General features: G+C 40.6%; 1 protein-coding gene across 1 annotated transcript in view; it reads right to left on the bottom strand.

Annotated features, from left to right (window-relative positions):
- Positions 1–17128: 17128 nt before the first annotated feature.
- Positions 17129–21512, bottom strand: part of ncstn (nicastrin) — a 42425-nt gene continuing 38041 nt past the window's right edge. Inside the window, exons 16-17 of the mRNA XM_085803692.1 lie at positions 20324–20536; positions 17129–18454 (exon numbers count right to left, since the gene is read on the bottom strand). Coding sequence (XP_085659818.1) covers positions 18332–18454; positions 20324–20536 — 336 coding nt within the window. The 3' untranslated portion in view covers positions 17129–18331. The remainder of the gene's footprint in view (positions 18455–20323; positions 20537–21512) is intronic.

The following is a 21512-nucleotide window of genomic DNA, read 5'->3' on the forward strand; positions in this document are numbered from 1 at the left end:
TTGTTATGAGGTGGATCATGAATGGACTAAATTGATCCATCCATCCATCTTGAGGCCCATTTTCACTAATGTCACAGGACCTGCAAGTATAAAATCTTCTCAAGATAAGATATACCTCATTGATCCCAGACAGGAAATTACTGAACATAATGACTTAATATCATCCAAATAATGAAGAGTGGATTCGTAACTCATAAAATATTAAAACTACAGCCTCCAGACCAGAGAGAGAAAGATGATCAAGCTTCTTGATAGCACACCAAGGTCAAAATATTAAGATAGTATCTAAAAAAGATGTGAAACTGAACCTTTATTTTGAGAGTTTGAGAGGACTGTTTTGAGATAGCATCATGTTTTTCTAAGATAGTTTCTATAGAGTCACCAAGTCACTATTTTAACATCGTTTCTCAGACTTGTAATGACTTGTATGATTTATTTTTCATCATATTGGCAGAAATGGGCCTCCTTATCTATCTATCTATCTATCTATCTATCTATCTATCTATCTATCTATCTATCTATCTATCTATCTATCTATCTATCTATCTATCTATATGTCTGTCTGTCTGTCATTTGAGTGTGAGAACTGTCTTGTTCAGAGAAACTTTAGCACTTTAAATAGTCTGTCCATGTCCATCAGGATTAGTATCAAGTTTCAGGAAAAAAGGTAAAAAAAAAAATTTTTTTTTAAATCAGTCGGCCAACTTTTAACTGCCCAGGTATGACGTCAGAGTCCATTTTGGCCCGTTTACGTTTGTAAAGTAAAAGTGGGAATCGAACCTGTTGGCACACTGACCGCTGTTGTGATCTACAGTATATCTATCCACGCTGAAACACATTAACCCACTGAACCGAGGCGGTGTGTCTGCTTCTTCTTGGTCGTACACCGAGGTTAATCATCACACGACTGAACAGCAACGGGCAGCAACACAATGGCGGCCATATTGGATTACCGTGTTGTCACTAAACTTGTTTGCCCTCTCCCCCTCTCCCCCCCTCTCTCTCTCCCTCCCTCTTCTCTCTCCTTTTCTCCCTCCCTTTCTCTCTCTCCATCTCCTCTCCCCCTCCCTCTTCTCTCTTTCTCTCCTTCCTTCCTTCCCTCTCTCTCACTCACTCTCTCTCGCTCCGTCGTCTCACATTCCCTCCCGCACTCCCTTCGTCCCCCGGGAAACGAGGGGGGGGGGGGCCTCTCGCCCTCTCTCCGCTGCCATGGTGATGAAAGAGAGTGTTCAGCTGGACGGGGATTGGAGGTTGACAGTTGCCGTGGAAACGTGACCTCGCGCCGCCCTCTCGATAGAACCCCTCCAAAATAAAAGTCCGCGCGGCCTATGTGGTGCGGTGACATGACGGATGTCGGACTGTCACACGCCGGGTTAATCGATAAAGGGAAGGGCGTGGCCGTGGCGGGTTTGATTGGACCTCTGTGGGAAATTGAAGGGGGGACATGACATGATGAGCCGCCGTCACTTGTCTTTTTTTTTTACAGCCTCCCTTGCTCCAAGTTAAAGAGATAGTTCACCCAAAATTGAAAATTTCACTCATTATCTACTCACCCTCATGTCGACTAAGGCAGTGGTTCTCAACTAGTCTCACTCTGGGCTCCACATTTTCCCATGGTCATTAAGTCACGACCCACTTTTATAGAATTCAAACCAAGAATTTTTTTTAAAGCCTTTAAAAACTCATTTTGCTCTTTATTGAGCAAAGTGCATTTCAGAGCACATGAATGAAACTGAGGAGGACCATGACAACTGCATGTACGGAAGTGAATAAAAAAATATCAAACTGCACAAAATGGAGACCAACAAAATGATATAGGCCTATTTGACTTCTAATGCATCTCTGCATTCAGAGCATGTTCACAAAAGTGAATAAATATCAAATTGTACAAAATAAAGACCCACAAAACAAAACAAGATTCACTGCATTCAGGCCACATTAATAAGAAACGGATATCTTTGCATTCAGAGCAAATAATAAGAAAGTGAGGAGGAGCATTACAACTGCATGTGTTCACGTGTCTCGTGTGCCTTTCAAGATAAGTTATTTTTCAAAATAAAAGACATGTCCAACATCAGATGTGCATTAAATATTATTTACTTTTTTGACCAGCTGTCCGCGACCCATCCAGAACGGTTCCGCGACCCACTTTTGGGTCCCGACCCACCAGTTGAGAACCACTGGACTAAGGGCTGGGAGAAGTTTCAGAGTCCTCCTTGGCTTCTCTGAGTTACAGGGGGTCTCGGCGTAGCAGTGCATGTCCATATAACGGTTGCAAATGGATACCAACTGTCTTTGTAACAAAAAGACACACCAAAAAACATCCAAATACCTCCATGCTGCTCATATGTAATGTCCCTCTTGTATTGAAGCCCCGAAATGCGAAATTGTCTCGAAAAAAATTTAATAAGTCTATATTTCAAGTTTGTTTTGTAGCGGAAACTTCTCGAAGCTCCTCTTCCCAGTTCGTTGGACAGACCCTGGTTCGTCCAAATTTGACGAACCGGGAAGAGGAGCTTCCGCTACAAACAAGCTTGAAAAATAGACTAATTTTAAAAAAATTCGGGACAATTTAGCATTTCGGGGCTTCAATACAAGACGGACATTACATACGAGCAGCATGGAGGTATTTGGATGTTTTTTGGTATGTCTTTTTGTTACAAAGACAGTTGGTATCCATTTGCAACCGTTATATGGACATGCACTGCTACGCCGAGACCCCCTGTAACTCAGAGAAGCCACGGAGGACTCTGAAACTTCTCCCAGCCCTTATTAGTCGACATGAGGGTGAGGAGATAATGAGTGCAATTTTCAACTTTGGGTGAACTATCCCTTTAATGTGGCCTTTTCTGCTCCGTCAGCGCCATTGTCCCTAAAATCCACTCCTTCCCTCCCCTCCCCTCCAAGCCAAATACTGTATGACAGCCAGCGAGGAGGACCGACTGTGGGATTCCTCTCAGTCAGAAAACCACCTCCCTCTTTTGTTTTATAGACTAACATTCATATTTCTGCTTCACAGGAAGTGCCCCCCCCCCCCCCCTCCCTCATCCAGCAACAGAACAACTGCACTAACTTTTACCAGACAGACCAGAGTAGATTAGACTTTGCAGCCCCCGCAGCCATGTGTAAAAACTCAACAACATGCTTCGTCCAAACCACAAAACTGCAATGACTAACAGCCTCTTCCTGGTGGATCATCATCGTAATGGTACAGAAATGGGGAGGGAGGGAGTGAGTTAGTTATGGTTGTGCTGCTGCTGCTGCTGCTCCTCCATCATTACGGACTGAGGCCACGTAAATGTCACGCAACATGCTCATATGTTAGACTATGTGGAGTTGCATGAGTCGACACTAAAGGAAGAACTTTAAAGGATGTCCTCCGTCCTCTTCAAAACGCTTTGAAGCATCTAGATTCACATGGAGGAGCAGATTTAAGTGGCGTATCCCTGGACCCTGCACAAACGTGGACAATAAGATTCCCAGACAGACTGCAGCAGATTTCCTCTTTTTTTCTGACTGGCAACAGACCAAATCTAAATAAGCAGTGCCTTTTTTTTTTATCTCGTGGCCGAGGAAGTTTAGCTGAGACTTGTCCTCCCAGACAGACAGAGATACAGTATGTTGGCCAAAATAATAATCTGAACTCACCACTGGCACCCAACCTTCAAAAAATAACAATTAAGCAATTACACCACAAGATGACTCAAAAAAAGACTGTGTCAGCAACTTATTTCCCCTCCACTATGAAAATCACACAGTTAACAATACATGTAATGATAAGCGTCATGTCCTTACAGGCTTCACAGACACACACATGTAGAGTCTTTATCTCATTACAAACATTAGCAAAAGCCATAGAAAGCAACGATAGGACCAAGAAATTCAGTCTAAATCAGTGTTAATGCACAACAAACACTCACACTGAGCAAACACTGTGGTGATAACTTTAAAGTTTAACGCAAGGGGCGGCACTAAAAAAGAAAAAAAAAGCCCTTAAAACCAAGAAGGTTTATCAGTTTAAGATTAGGAGAAGTGCTGTTTGCAAAGTTAATATTTCAGCCTCACATGGGTGAATAAGGTCACAAGGTTAAAAAATGAGCAGAGACGTGTTGAATTTAGGTCACAACAGGTGAAGCCACACAGGGCCGTTGCTAGGAATTCTGGGCCCCCTTAAAGAATACTAAAGTGGGCCCCTCCCCCTAACTTTTCCTTTTTTTTTTCTTAGACTACGTATGTATTATCGTTTTTTATTTAGCCTTCTTTGTTTTGATGCTAATGCAGCATTACACTGCAAAAACTCAAGTATCTTAGCAAGAATATTTGTCTTATTTCTAGTCAAAATGTCATTTCTAGTCAAAACAAATCTCATTCTACTTAAAATAAGACACATCATATTAAAAGTAGCTTGTTTTTAGACACTTTTTTACTCCTTTCAAGCATATTTTCACTTGGAATAAGTAGAAAAAATCTGATAGTGGAGCAAGTTTTTCTTCCTTATTACAAGCACAAAAAACTTACTTTCACTGGCAGATTTTTCTATTTATTGTGAATTTAAGTGAAAATGATCTAAAAACAAGTTAATTTTTAGGTGATGAGTCTTATTTTAAGTGGAAAGAGATTAGTTTTGACTAGAAATGAGACATTTGGACAAGAAATAAGACAAATATTCTTGGAAAGATGTTGTACTATAGTCAGGGTCTTACGCAGAATAAATCAGTCATACAAAGATTAGACTACTGGGGTTTTTTATGGGCCCCACTGGGCGCTGGGCCCCTAGAATTATCATCACCTTTCTCCCCTATACAACGGCCCTGAGCCACATTGGTTTATCCTCTGGAGACAATCAATATTTGTATAATGTTTGCTCACTTTATGCTGTAATGTTAATTTTATTTCCTGACGTACGGTGGCCCTGAGGGCTCAAACACATGGCAACTTCAGAAAACAACTGCAAAGACACAAAAGTGCAGAAAACGAACGCCTTGTGCTGCAAAAACTCAACACGATAGAGGTGTTTCCAGGGACACAAAAAAAGTTACACACCCAGCTAAAAGACTGATGCTAAGCTAACAGTTCATATCAAATAAAATATAAATATAAAGCCTGAATCATGGGCTACTGACATTATAATAAACCAAACAAAATCTCCTTATTCTCAAACTGCACCAACAGAAGCATTAGACAAACGTGAACTCCACTGTCCGTGCTTTGAGCCTTCAAGGCCACCGTAGGTTACTGATGTTCTCACTTAGAGCTAAAATTGTCTCATGAACTTCCTGTAAATGACTTCAGACATCACACTCAAGTGACTAAACATAAAATCTGTGCTTCTTTCTGACCAAATAACATTAAATCAAATGACGTTAGTGCTAAAATAATCATCGCTGCTTCATCTCGACGCTGTGATGTTGAGTTTTTCACCTCAGGAATAAAAATCCACTGAAAAACACGTCAGACTCATCATCACATCAGTTCACGTGCTTCATGAATCCAAAACTGGACATAACAAAATGGTGAAAACACCCAACAACAGCGTCTTATTCACTTAAACACAACTCAATCATGTCGCTGCAGTGCATTATGGGCATTTGAATGAACTCCACTACTGTGCTTTGTCTTTTTTCCACTGGTTCGGCTCGGAGCTCCGTCTCTGCAGGACGACTGAGCTCCGTGTTCATTCTCCAGGACTGACATCAACTCTGAGCGTCGACCTTTCAGATGGAAGACGCCCTGTGTTCGTCCTCCTCTTATTCACATAATGAGACACATATGCTGCAAGAAAAACTACACGCAGCTAGAGAGGGTTGTGTTTTATTAAAAGGTAGAGCCTCCATGAAGCTCTGGGAGGAAACAAAAGCTTGAAGAGTTTCCAGCTCTGGAGGAGATGACCTTTTTTTTTTTTAATGATAATAACATTTTTACCTCCTTAATGATAAAAGCTACTTACTTTAATTATCAGTGCATGGTTTTATGTCACTATCTGTCTTCTGGACTTGATTTTCAGCCGATTTATGAATGAATTGATGCATTTTCTTATGAAAAATTTGTTTTGTTATGTTATGTTATTGTTGGACACCTTGACTTTTATCCTTTTATAAGTCAGGTTTCCTACAGCTTAAGCCAACTTAAATGTAAGACTTTTTAAGACGTTTTTAATGCCACTTGAAATGAAATTTAAGACATCCTTCACAATAAACACAAATGCGAAAAAAAAAACAAAAAAAAAACGTCACCACATCTATTACATAGGGTTAGGGACAATTTTACCCCCTTTCCTATGTGGTCCAAGGTAAAGTGACTGCTACATGAATGATTGGGGAGGGGGAAACAAACTGATTTGGGAGCTGGTGGCGGTAAGAAATTTAGCGGTCACGGCCGCCACTAACTTCTCTATGTCAGAATGTTACCAATTATTTTGAGATTTGAGACTAATTATAATCATAAAATCCCACTTACCAATTAGTGTTAACATTTTTGAGACGTTTGAAAAATTGATTTAAGACATTTTAATGCCAATTAAGGCCTTATTTTTAGATTATTGAATTCAATGCCTTTTAAGCCTTTTTAAGGATCCGTAAGACCCCTTTAAGTGTAGCTTTTATTTGTATTTTACCTTATTTTAGTGATTGTTTTTTTTCTGTCTTAACTTTTATTGTGTTGGTATTTTCTGTTGTTTTTCCTACTGTCACTGGATTGTATTTATGTTTATGTTGTGCAGCACTTTGGGGCGACTGAGGTTGTTTTTCAATGTGCGATCGATCATTTGGGTTGAGTTATAGAGTAAATGTAGGCTACTTGTCTTAAAGTCTCATGACGTCACTCAGGACCTGTAGAGTAACTAAACCGGTGCAGCCGCTGCCTTCACCCTCCTCACGTCTCTCCCTTCAGTGTTGTATCTCTGACCCTTACACTTTGTAACGAGCCCGTCGTCATCTTCGTCGTCATCTTCGTCGTCTTTCTCTCCGTCGGCCTGTTCTCTCTGAATATGGCAGAACACTTGAGCTACAGAAGGTGTGGTCCAGTGCTGAGATGGATAAGGTTTCCTATTCATCCCAGTGTCCTATGGCCTAGTTAATGAGCCGCCACACCACCAGGGATCTCCTCAGCAAACTTCAGTCAACGGCTGTAGCTTTAAAGGGATAGTTCAACATTTTGGCAAATTCTCCTCTCACCATAATCCCTATATAGTCACAGCAGTTAGGTTCATTACCTTTAATTATCGGTGCAGGTTGTTTTGAGATCGGCAGGGCAGAGACGTGAGCTGCTCAGTGAACGGTACAGGTCCCCTGTCCACTCATCAAACTCATCAAATACACAATCCAACAACTCCAAAATGCTCTGGTGGACAAGTTGTGACCTGCACATTCACCACGCTATGAGATAATCATGTATAATGCAACATTACGACACAAGAAGAAGCAAATACTCAGAACTACTTGTGCTTTTGAAATCACTCTGGAAAGTAGTTCTGGCTGCATTTGCCTTTAAAACAACTCTGTGTGGTAACGTTGTGTTATTATCTCATAGTGTGGTGAATGTGCAGCTCACAACTTGTCCACCAGAGCGTTTTGGAGTTGTTGGATTGTGTATTTGATGAGTTTGATGAGGGACAGGGGGACCTGTACCGTTCACCTCCATTGTGTTCACTGAGCAGCTCACATCTCTGCCCCGCCGATCTCAAAACAACATGCACCGATAATTAAAGGTAGTGAACCTACTACTATGACTATAGGGATTATGGTGAGAGGAGAATTTGCCAAAATGTTGAACAATCCCTTTAAATAAACACCTTGACTAAAAAAAAAAAGCCTGTTCTGTAAAAAGCACACATGGACGACACCTGAACAACGCTGCTCCGTCAGTGCTCAGGTTCACTTCTCTGCTCCATTGTTCTCAGGCGGCCATTGTTCCCAGAAACAGTCGTGTGACTCTTTCAGGTTATTTGTGAATTCCTGAGTCGCAGCCTCCTGCTTCAAAGTGAAAGTCTGATTTCTAAAAAAAGAAAATGACCCTTGTTCACCGAGGTCTTGACTGGAATCAACAACAGGCCAGCCGGGTGGGTAATCCAGTAAAGCGTGTGTGTGTGTGGTCTGAGGCTTTTAGCAGTAAGGACGTTGGGCTGCAGGCCCACTACCGCCACGGTTGGATTGTTTCACGGCTCAGGTCAGAGAGGGAGTGAAACTAAAAACATTTCACATCATTAACTCGATAGCAAACATGCGACGGCGTTCTGCTGGTCAAGTTGTTGGAAACAAAACAAAGCAAAAACACCTCCAATCTTACACGAGAGTCCTTCAACACAGAGGTCACGACGGGTCTCAAAGTCCAACAACTAACACAACACAACACTGGGTTTTTTATGTCTTAGGTATTTAGCTTCTCGGCAAATGTCTCAACTCCAAACACAAACTCACTTAGACCAAAAACAACAACACAAAACATACACGTTGCCCTTGATCTGGTCATTAAACGTCCCACTGATGGAAATTACAGCCGTGATTAAAGATACTAAGGCCCAAGTATCAGCTGAACTATCTTGAAAACTCAAAATTGGCCTTGAAACTATGTTGTTTGCTTGTTCTCTGGCCACATATTTCTTTATTTAAATGTTAAACTGTGTTTTTGCATATGTGTTGTTGTTTAGGAAAAGTTCTGTTACGGCTGGTTTGTGTTTACAAGTGTTTGCTTTATTCAAGTACCAAAAACCAGGTGCTGTAAATGTCCTTAATCCACCCCAGTCTGTTGATTTTAGCATTAAATGTTAACACACATGTAAGAGCTAGTAGTTATTTCATTGCTTTCATGAGTTCTGGTGAAAACTGGAAAATTAAACAACTGTTCATCTCTTCCTCTGAACTTGTGCATCAGTTTCTGTTTGAATCCGACTCATTTCTTCTAAAACAGTGAAGATGTTGTTATTAAATCCAAAAAAAGCCAAGTTTAACTTCAATCACGCTCAACAAACCATTAAATTTATGCCTAATGAAACCAAACAAATTCAATGAAGGACTCTGCCGCAAATACGAATCAAATCACGAGACGAGAATAAAAACAAAAAATTTTAAAAACACAGGAAATGTGGGATTTTTACAGCGTCGATTTTTCCCAAAGAGGCACAAAAGAAATGGAGCCGTCGTCATCAGACGGTGTGAGCCGCTGGCGCTGCGCCGGCAGCTGTCAGGGTGGAACAGCAATCTGGGCCATCTCCGAAATGACCGAGCTGCGTTCAAAAGCCATTTGAGGCCTGATGTACCAACTGTGAAAATAAGCATGCACACACACACACACACACACCCATGCAGGGGAAGAGGCTCATCAGTGTGCCAGGGCCACACACACACACACACACACACATACACACCAACACACACTGGGCTGAGTGACCACCACCCACTGCTGCTGCTGCCTGCGACGACATCAGTAAAAAAAAACAGAGAAAAACAGGACAACTGCTGCTGTCATGCACACACACACATGGCCAGAGAACCAGAGCAGGTGTGTGTGTCCCTGTGTGTGTGTGTGTGTGTGTGTGTGTGTGTGTGTGTGTGTGTGTGTGTGTGTGTGTGTGTGTACAACTGTAACAGGGTGTGGTTGAATCAACAAGGCCGTCCTCTGCTCTGCTCTGCTCGGCGCTGTGATTCAGAGAGGACAGGAAGTAGTGGACCGACCGGCTGAGATGAGACGGACGAGACGGTCGCTCTGACAACCGTCTTCTTCACCAACAGACTTTATCATCTACCATCGATTGATTCATCTGCTGCTTTTCTAATCGATTGATCAGGAAATATAACTTATTACAACTTAGCTCCTATACTGAAAGCTGATGTCTTTAATCAATCTGCTTTTCTTGTCTGTTAACGGCCCAAAACACAAAAGATACAGAGGTTACCGTGAGAAATGAACAATAAAACAGTGGATATTAAACAAAGGAGAAGCTGAAACAAGGACATTACTTGAATAAAATCCTTTCTGATCAATCAACCAACTGCCTCGGCTTTAAACATAATAAATGTTTGGTTGTTCACTAACATCGCAACAATGTTTTTTGGTACTTGTTTATTGAGCAGTGACCCTGGTTTTCAGATTTCTACCCACAATTCAACACAAATTAAACTGTATTGTAGAAATAAATAACTTGTCTGTCAGAGAACAATCTCTAGATGATCCACACTGTGCAAAGACGTATTGTTGTGGACGTCTGAATTCATGTTTCAGTCTTTAACTTTTGCACCAGAGCTGAAACTAAAACATCGAATAGAAACAGATTTAACCACTGATCAATCATTTTTAACTCCTGTGACTGAGCAAAAACATCAAATGGTTCAGTTGTCTCATGTGTGATGATCCGCTGTTTTGGTCTGGTTTAAAAAATGACTGTGTTTTGGATATAAGACTCTATAAAACATCTCATTCTACTTTTAAAAAACTCATAAATCTGTTTTTATATCTCATAGATGACACAGCTCTAATGGGAAACATCCATTAGTTCCAGTTGGTATGTGACACAGTAGATTTAAGGAGGGATGCCTGTCCTGCCTGCTGCTCTCCGTCTACATCACCACTAAAAACAGGTTGTATTGATCGCGTGGTTGAAGCTTTCACATTTATACGGCTACTTAATAATACATCTACAGACAGACATCAGACGTGTCTGCACTGATGGAGGCTGTTGATCTGTGAAAACACCTGGGACACCGATTGGAATATATTTATCGTTGTTTGATTTTGTTAAGCTGCCTGGACAGCAGGGCTGAAGGAACTGCCTGAAACTCAGTTGTATTGATATTATTTATCATTTATGAAGTAAAAATAGCAGTTTTTGTTGGACTACATGCTTTCATCGACAATTATTGTCTTTTATTTGGTGGAAATGCCAACTTTCACTTTGATTACTTGCTGTAATCAGTGATTAATGGTCAATAATGGTGTATTATCTTTCATAAATGGTCATATATTGAGTAAAAATACCAACTTTGATGGACTGAACGCTACCACCAGTGATTATTAGTTATTTATTGGGTAGAAATACAAACTTTTGATGGATTAAATGTCATAATATATTATTAATAGTCTCTGTTTACTGGTTTAAACTTCTATAACAAGACAATTTCAAGCTAAATATCACTAGAAATTGCGTATATTTCTGTTTTGAGTTGGTTGGTTTGAGAGCAGTTTTTTGTGAATCTGGTTGAAACTTTTCTCGCTATTTTCTGACATTTTGGAGATGAAAGCATAAACAAGCTGAACTATAATTAACAGTCAGAGTTAATGGAGTCCCTGCAGGCTGCTCTGAGCATGTGTCAACAAAACCTTTTTTTTTTTTTTTTTTTTTTACAGTTCTCCATGTTTGATGGCATCACTGTGATTTCAACTGTTACAGCTCATTTTGTATGGGTTTTATGTCCTGTTCTTATACTGTATGTATATATATTATCATCACTATAGGCTACTAACAATGGCAGCAGCAGTTTACAGTGTAATGTAACACAGTAGTGGCTCCCTACACTGTTTCATTGAGAAGTTGTGGTGGAGTGAAGCAGCAGCTGAAGCCTGGTGAAGCCTGGTGATCTGGGGCCTTTTACACCTATTACATGTTCAACTGTTTCTCTCTGGATCACAAACACATTTCTTCTCAGCCTGAGCGCGGATCAACAGTCACAAAACCTCGCATCTATAATTCATAAGCAGGATATTGCACACACACAGTGACACACACACACACACATGCACAAAGAGCCATGAACACCAGGCCAACTTACTGCGAGCAGCCGGAGTTTGTGCGACCTACAAAAAAACAAAAAAAAAAGGGGGAGAAAGGAGTTGGTGTAGTGGACAATGGGGGGAGACTCCCAGGCCCCACGGTGGTCGCGTCCTGCTGCCAAATGATCCAAACGCCCGTTTCGTTTCCACCTTTTTTCCTTTTTTTCTCCCCTCCTTCGTCTCTCTCTCCTTCTCTCTCCTCGCTGCAAATGAATGGACGCTCTCAATTTCTCCACCGAGGGAGAAAAAAAAATTCAAACCCTCCTTCCTCCTTTCTTTCCTTCCTTCCTTCGGCCTAGACGCGCACGCAGGACGCGCTCGCTCCTTCCAGACGCATCATCATCATCATCATCATCATCATCCGTCTCTTATTTTCAAAATGGTAAAATCCTCTGGAAACATTTGGAGAAGAGACGCGGCGACCGTCCTCGTCCTCCTTCTCCTCCTTCTTCTCCCTTCTCCTCCTCCCCACGTTTAGAATCGCCCCACGCAGCTACGTGGCCTCGGTGGGGGGACAACAATAGGGGCCAATGAGGGTCCTAAACTTCCCTGCGCTTCAGAGAGAGAGAGAGAGAGAAAAAAAAGGGCAAGGCGACCATCGCGTCCTCTCCACTATTGTTTGGGGAAACCGGAGATCTCCGGCGCCCCAAATCCTCCCCTCTTGTCTCCACAGCGCACACACACATTACACACACACCACGCACGACGCACGCCACGCACCGGCAGCAGCAGCAGCTCCACCGGCGGCCTTAACGCATTTTCCAAACCACACACACACGCACTGTAGAGAAATAAAATACTACTTACTTATAATTCCAGATTCTCCATTCAAGGTATTTTCTCACTTTCCACTTTCTTTCCACTCAGCCGCCGTAGCACCGCGCGTGGCCCCGCCTCCCTCCGCTCCGGACTGGCCCCGCCTCCTCCGGTTCCCCCCGCGGGGAGGAGGAGGAGGAGGAGGAGGAGGGGGGTCTGTGAAACTGTGTGGTTCAGCCGCAACACATTCCCACCACACACACATACTGTATACACAGGGCCGTAGAGGGGAGAAAGGTGATGATAACTCTAGGGGCCCAGCGCCCAGTGGGGCCCATAAAAAACCCCAGTAGTCTAATCTTTGTATGACTGAATTATTCTGCGTAAGACCCTGACTTATAGTACAACATCTTTCCAAGAATATTTGTCTTATTTCTTGTCCAAATGTCTCATTTCTAGTCAAAACTAATCTCTTTCCACTTAAAATAAGACTCATTACCTAAAAAATAACTTGTTTTTAGATCATTTTCACTTAAATTCACAATAAATAGAAAAATGCCAGTGAAAGTAAGTTTTTTGTGCTTGTAATAAGGAAGAAAAACTTGCTCCACTATCTGATTTTTTCTACTTATTCCAAGTGAAAATCAGCTTGGAAAAAGTAAGAAGTGTCTAAAAACAAGCTCCTTTTAATATGATGTGTCTTATTTTAAGTAGAATGAGATTTGTTTTGACTAGAAATGACATTTTGACTAGAAATAAGACAAATATTCTTGCTAAGATACTTGAGTTTTTGCAGTGTAATGCTGCATTAGCATCAAAACAAAGAAGGCTAAATAAAAAACGATAATACATACGTAGTCTAAGAAAAAAAAAGGAAAAGTTAGGGGGAGGGGCCCACTTTAGTATTCTTTAAAGTGGGCCCAGAATTCCTAGCAACGGCCCTGACTGTATACACACACACAATGTCAGGATCACTGGACTGTAGCTGTTTTAATTGGACCTGATCGTGATTTGTGTTTTTTTTTTATCTTCCTCATATCTATCTATCTTCTTTGTTGTATTTGTTGTTTCTCTCGCCCCACTAACCCTATGAGGACTTCTATTCAATGGTCTTGGAGATTAAATAAAGGTTATATATAGGCTATGTATCTGTGTGTAACTGGTTCATAAAATGAATGAAGCCAAAAACCGTCATCATCATTAAAGTGTTTTGAAATTCACTGTTTATGAGATTGTAAAGGGACATACTGTATATATTTAAAGGTAAAAGACATCTTCTTCTTTTTCTTCTTCTCCTCTGGTGTCACTGGGCCACCGTCACCTCACATCGCTGGCTCGGAGCTCCGGTCTTTTATTGGTCTGTGACTCTAAAACAAACAGCCTCCTCTAAAACCCCCGTCACCAGCTGAGACCAGTTCAACCAAAAGACTGGAACATTTCCTTCTTCTATCTTGTGTTTTTTAAAGCAAAAAATAATGTTAAGATGAAGATTTTAAACCCATTTCTACTTCTAACAAGGAGAAACTTTCTACAGTGTTTGCCCCCTTCCTGATTTCTTATTTGTCAGACTTAAATGTTTAAGATCATCAAACAAATTTTGATATTAGACAAAGATAACCCAAGTAAATATAAAATGCAGTTTGTAAATGATGATTTCATTCATAAAGAGAGAAAAAAGCTATTCAAACCTACTTGGTCCTATGTGTAAAAGTTGTTAAATCATGAACTAACTGTGATAAACCAAATTTTTTTGAACGCTGACATCAATTTCACTATTTCCACACCGAGGCCTCATCACTGCCAGACCCGTTGAATCAAGAAATCACTATTAAATATGCTAAAAAGTAAATAAAAATCCAGAAACTGTACATGATCCTCTGACCCCTCGACATCAATATGCAACATTTAGATTTGCACCGTTCTGTATCTCAGCTCCACTTTTATTTACCTTCACAGATTCTGTTGTTTATGTTCATACTTTTCTTTAGTTAACGTTCATTTTCCCTCTGATTTATGATATTATTTTGTATCGGAAATAACAACTGCTGCAATAACTGCTGCAGCTCTCAGGTAAGACCCTTTGTCCTTTTTTTTTAATCCTTCTTTGTTCAGACACATTCAGACTTACACAGTAGGGGAGAGTGGGGTAAGTTGAGCCACTTTTTGTATTCAGGATCACTACATCAAGACAATTAGAGTTTTGTTGCTAACTAACACATCTGCATATATTTCAGTCTTGTGACTCAACTTACACCATAGTAGTGGGGTAAATTGATCAACCCCCCCTTCTTTCCTTCCATCCATCTCCTACCTCCCCCTTTACTTAATATTTCATCTGTCCAGGTTACAGGTGAACACAAACTGCAGGGACTTCCTGCTGAGCCACCAACTCACTGAGATTTGGGGAGTTTTGCAATTACATCGCATCTTGGGAAGAATCCCAGAGATTTTTCTTTGAAAGTAAAGTTTGGCCTCACTATAAACAACTTTTCCTGTTTATAGGAACATACTTACTGTAATCACAAACATACAGAATCTTGATTTAATAATTTGGACATATACAGCCAAAATACATTCATTAAGTGTCAACTTACCCCACAGCTACCTTAGCTTGGGTTTATTACTCCCACAGCTAAAATGGTGAAGTTTCATGCTAGGTTTACTACCTCATGTTGTAGCTCATAGATACCACAACCCATGTATAAAACAAATTTACAATCATCTCTTTTGGTCTAAACACAATTCTCATAAAACATAAAAAATTCACTCTCGAGGGTGAAAAATGATTTTTTGGTCTTAAATGTTAAACCACTTTACTCACGTGGTTCTAATCTTCACAGACTCCATGAAATGATGCCTGCCTCCCAAATATTTGGTCACATGCAAACTTTTTCCTATAGTTTCCTAGAAACAAGGGGTGGCTCATCTTACCCCACTCTCCCCTACATAGAGAAAAGCATGAGAATAAACAATAAATTGAGCCTCTCATCAGTGTTTCTTTTAAATATCAATGTGGTGATTTAAATACTTTTACAGTATTTACCAGGGGGTTTAGCTCAGATTAGCCTGAAGGTCAGGACGGCTCCCAGGGGATCACATGGAAATCAGCTGGATAACAAAAAATATGTAAATTAAACATTTCTCCACCGTCTTTTCTTTTTGCTTTGTGGATTATGTGAAATTCTACTTAGTTTCTCCTCTTTAAAATCAATAATATATACATAATGTTGCATTTAAAGAATAGAAAACTTACAAAACTGGGATTTTTCAGTGTTTATGAGCGATTTGTGCAAAGTGAAAACACTAATATCTCTGCCTCACTTCACCATTTTGTTTCTCATGCTGATATATACATAATGCTACGTATAAAGAATAGAAAATACCTTTTCTGGGAGTTTTCAGTGTTTAGGAGGGAGTTGTGCAAAGTGAAAACTATCTCGGCCTCGAGGAAACTTGAACAGACATGAGCTCCTCCTCTACTTATCCTCTATAAAAGCAGGATGACATCATCATTCTGCTGTTTTGCCAGAACTTGTCAAATAATATGAAACAAAATAAGCCGAGGCCACTCTGACCTAGTATTTTCTTTTTTTTTAGCAGGAACATTTCTCAGATATCTCCTCCTTCAGTGGCGTGCACAGACTTTTTGAAGGGCAGGGGCGATTGGGAAAAAAAGGGCACATATAGCGCGTCCTCACCACTGAAGAGGGCACTTTAGCACACGTTTTGGCTCCTAGAGGGCACTTTAGCACACGTTTTGGCTCCTAGAGGGCACTTTAGCACACGTTTTGGCTCCTAGAGGGCACTTTAGCACATGTTTTGGCCCCCATGAGGGCACTTTAGCATGCCCTTTGGCTTTTAGAGGGCACTTTAGCACACGTTTTGGCTTTTAGAGGGCACTTTAGCATGCGTTTTGGCTTCCAAGAGGGCACTTTAGCACACGTTTTGGCTTTTAGAGGGCACTTAAGCACACGTTTTGGCTTTTAGAGGGCACTTTAGCACACGTTTTGGCTTTTAGAGGGCACTTTAGCACACGTTTTGGCCCCCATCAGGGCACTTTAGCACACGTTTTGGCTCCTAGTGGGCACTTTAGCACACGTTTTGGCTTTTAGAGGGCACTTTAGCACACGTTTCGGCTCCTAGTGGGCACTTCAGCACACGTCTTGGCCCCCATGAAGTCACTTTAGCATGCGTTTTGGCTCCTAGAGGGCACTTTAGCATGCGTTTTGGCTTCCAAGAGGGCACTTTAGCACACGTTTTGGCCCCCATGAGGTTACTTTAGCACACGTTTTGGCTTTTAGAGGGCACTTTAGCACACGTTTTGGCTCCTAGAGGGCACTTTAGCACACGTTTTGGCCCCCATGAGGTTACTTTAGCACACGTTTTGGCTTTTAGAGGGCACTTTAGCACACGTTTTGGCTTTTAGAGGGCACTTTAGCACACGTTTTGGCCCCCATGAGGTCACTTTAGGACGCATTTTGGCTTCCAAGAGGGCACTTTAAGGCGTGTTTTGGCTCCCAGGGGCACTTTAGGGCCCCCCCCCGCCAGTGCAGGCCACTGTCCTCCTTTGTTTTTCTGTTTGCGTGTAACCACTGAAATAAAGAAAAAAAAACTGGAAAAGAAGCAATGTTTATTTCTTCATCAAGGCATCACAATTGGTCATTGATTCCAGCCATTACATCATCATCAACAAAAAAAATGAAAACCTTCTTATGTGTTTTTGTCACTATTTAGTTTTTTTTTTTTCCTTATTATTTTTCTCAGAAGTTAAACCTCGTGCACAGTCCGAGTACCAGCGCACGTGTTCACAGTCACAACAGGAGGAAGGTCCTGACTGCAGCCGAAAGGTTTTTGGCAGCTGATCGATATGAAAGTGGAGTGTTTGTCTCCAGACTCGCGTCGATTTGGGAAACTTCCTCTTCTCCACAAAAAAAAAAAAAAAAATCAAAAATCACTATGTGAGCCTGCGGTGGGTCTAACAACTACATACAAGTGTAGTTATGTGTTGCCTGGGCTTTGATTTAGTATATAAATATTTTTCCTAAAATTCATTTTTCCATTTGGAGCTCGAACTTCTTAATTAAAAATAAAAAAATAAAATAAAACCTCACCACATGTGTTCCAGATGTTTCTTTCTTTTTTTTTTTTTTGCAAAAACCTTTAATTTTTTAAATGTTTCTCACTTGTTCACCGACTCATAAAGTGGTTTCTCATCATTAGAGCTGAGTGATAAGTTAACTACACGACAGAGAAGACAGCTACAGTATTGCACCATCGCAATCCTCATATAAACCTCACACACACACACACACACACGCACACACACACACACACATCATTGTTCGTGCACACCGGTTCACACACACGCTCACTCTTTGTCACATTTACATATTCACAATCACACACACACACACGCACACTCTCCAATAATAATAATGCTCATTGATTAGTTACTATCCCATGACACAGTAAACAAAACATTCTTCGACAATAAAAAGGGAAAAAAAAACAAAAAAAACAAAACAAAATTTAAAAATAAAAGAAATATAAACATCTTTTTTTTTTCCACTGGTGAAGAAGGCCCAGTGGTTTCTGACCCTGATGAGTCCAGGTCCATCCAGGCCGATCCGGTCCAGTCCGGTCCAGTCGTCATGTACGTCGTCGTCGTAGTTTAAAAAAGAAAAAAAGAAAAAATCTGTCTGTGTCGGGGTTGAAGTAGAAGAAGAAGAAGTAGTGATGTAGTTTAGTGGTCGTGGAGCTGCATCATCATCATCATCATCATCATCATCATCATCATCATCGTTATCGTCGTGGATCAGTAGGTGGCGTTGGTGGGTTCCCTCCCCGAGCTGAAGAGGATGTCGGCCTTGGAGCTGACGAAGTAGGTCATGAGCAGCGAGGTGAGCAGCACGGCCACGCCCACGCCCAGCGTCAACATCTGGAGGAGGAGGAGGAAGACGGGAGGGAAACGGACGGATTAATACAGGAAAGTATTGATATGTGTAACCGTGACGATGCACTAGAGACTAGAGACGGAAAAAAAGTATCACTCTCTCATTATTTAAATTGAAAATGTGAATTTAAAGGGATAGTAGCATTTTTTTTAAAGTGGGGTTGTATGATCTACAAATAGTCCCTAAGTACTTTAATTGCAGTAGAAGACTCTCTGCACTCCTCCCGTTAGCAACGCCAGCCCATAATAGCCCTGCCCAGAGATTTACAACATACAGTGTTGTGAACAGACCCAAAGAAACGGCCTATTTTCACGGCCTAAAAGAGGTTTTACCTGAAAAAAATACACAGTTCCATTGTTCACTATAATATAATTATTTCCAGCCCCTCAAAGTGCAGGAAAAACACAGTTTTTATTTGGACCGAACCAACTCACGTATCCCTCCGCCCAGGGTTAGCGCCCGCCGATCAGCAGTTGGTTAGGTCCAAATAAAAACTGTGTTTTTCCTGCACTTCGAAGGGCTGGAAAAAATTATATTATAGCAAACAATGGAACTGTGTATTTTTTTCAGGTAAAACCTCTTTTAGGCCGTGAAAATAGGCCGTTTCTTTGGGTCTGTTCACAACACTGTATGTTGTAAATCTCTGGGCAGGGCTATTATGGGCTGGCGTTGCTAACGGGAGGAGTGCAGAGAGTCTTCTACTGCAATTAAAGTACTTAGGGGCTATTTGTAGATCATACAACCCCACTTTTAAAAAATGCTACTATCCCTTTAAGTTTTATTGTTTTTAGCGCTAGAATACTAGAGTACTTTTTATAACTGCGTTGGTTGGTGAGTCTGATTTTAACACGGTGTGGATATCGCCCAAATGACATCCAAATTGACCATTCAAACCAAAATGGCCGACTTCCTGTTTGTTTTAGACCACGGCTGCCAGAGACTTTTTTGTGCGTCTGGACGTCTTCTGTGTGTTCACCGAATTTCATTCACCTACTCCAAAATAACTCCTATGCGGAGGCGTCGTAGAGCCTCTATAGGGGTGATTTACTTCAAACAGGTAAAATAATATTAATGACGAACAGCTCTCAGTCTGTTCATCTCATTTAAATCATTAGAGCCTGAGAACTTTATCTCACTAGATAAAATAGATGTTGACTAAGTTTTCCTGTCAGGACTGTGAAGTAATAAATCAAGACAGTATCACAATATGTTACTGCAATACTCAGGATATCAATAAATGTTTAAATCACAATAAGATCGTGTCATCATGGAGCCTCTGGTGAGAGTTGGTGATAAGTGACACGAGATCTCACAGAATCTCGCGTGATAAAACGTGATTTCAGTTACAGTATTTTCCCAAAACAACAACAAATGTTTTGCTGTCTTTCTTATTCATATTTCTTATATTTCTTTTTTTGACAACTTGGGGTCAGTAGAACAAGTTGTGAACACGTCATAGTGAACCTGTGGATAAACTATAATCTATTATATAAATACAGGGTTTCTACACATTTGAAATTTCAAACATCCAACACCTTTTCCAGACCCTAATTTCAAGACTTCTCGGTAAAAAAATTTCAAATAATTTGTGACATTTGAGTAAATAGATGTATATCGTGTAAATAAATCATCATTTGTTTTCATTATTCTGAATTTGTATGCCTATTTTATGTCACCAAATAATTCCCAGGAGATTGTAGCTAGGCACAATAGCAAAATAATTAACCCAAATAATAGTTTCCATTTTCCATACTTTACCAGACCTGGAAATGTGTAAAATCAAATTCCATACTTGCGTAGGGACCCTGTAAACATATAAATACACGTGGTGCAGCAGCTTCACTGTCCCTCACCTCCAGCTCGTGACTGGCCACCAGGAAGATGCGTCCTTTGATGAACTTCCACCGCGACTCCGTCCACGTGGAGTAATCTTTGGAGCTGAACTGCCGCAGGTCGAACGCCGGCGACACTGCTTTGGAGAGACGAGCGCTGGAGCGGACGCAGTAACCCTCCCGCTCCGTGCTGTTGGGCGGCGCCGCGCCCTGCACCCAGAAGTAGGAGAACAACTGAAGGAGGAGAGAGGAAACATATTATTATGGGTTTTCTTATTTATTATCATACTGTATACACACACAATGTCAGGATCGCTGGACTGTAGCTGTTTTAATTGGACCTGATGATCGTGATTTGTGTTTTTATCTTCCTCATATTTTCTTTTATGTAAACTCTCTGTTCTTCTTGCACTAAAATCAACACTGCCAAATTGTTGTATATACTTTTGCACATTACATTTTATTTGCTGTTGCTATTTTGCTATTTTATTATGTATAGTTTGTTCTTTATATTCTTATCCTATATGTTGTTATCGTCACTGTGTGTAATGCTGCTGCTGCCCTGTAATTTCCCAGCTTGGGATCAATAAAGTATCTATCTATCTATCTATCTATCTATCTATCTATCTATCTATCTATCTATCTATCTATCTATCTATCTATCTATCTATCTATCCATCTCAATCGAAGGCAACACAGGTGAAAGTGGGTTTTATTCCGTATTTCATCAGGATATTTAAAATATAATATAATTTCACTTTAAATCCAGCTGTTTAACTGTTGTGTCTCAGGTTTTATTTGTTTAAATTTGGTGAAAAACATCTCCAGAGCTGAATTTAATTCGTAAAAATGAGTCTGAAACTATTTGATAACTGATTATCAATCACTTTAATCTGTTTTCAAGCTAAGGAATCAAAGTTTTACAAGTGTCAGTGTCTCAAATGTGAAAACCTGCTGCTTCTCATTGGTTTAAATGAAAATAAATTGTACATCTTTGTGTTCTGGAGAGGTAATTTTCAGGACTCCATCCTGCATTCTTGAAATTTGTGACATTCTTTCTTCGCCTTTCTGGCTTTTTGTTATTTGAAACAATTGAGGAAATGAGTCGCTAATAAAAATACTTGATCACTTGATGAATTAATGAATGAACAGAAACAGTTGCATCCATCACAACTTCTCTTTTCCCCTTCATCATCATGTTTTTCTGTCT

Source organism: Trachurus japonicus, chromosome 17, assembly GCF_045865225.1.
Source record: "Trachurus japonicus isolate A0001 chromosome 17, Traja_1.0".
Lineage (NCBI taxonomy): Eukaryota > Metazoa > Chordata > Actinopteri > Carangiformes > Carangidae > Trachurus > Trachurus japonicus.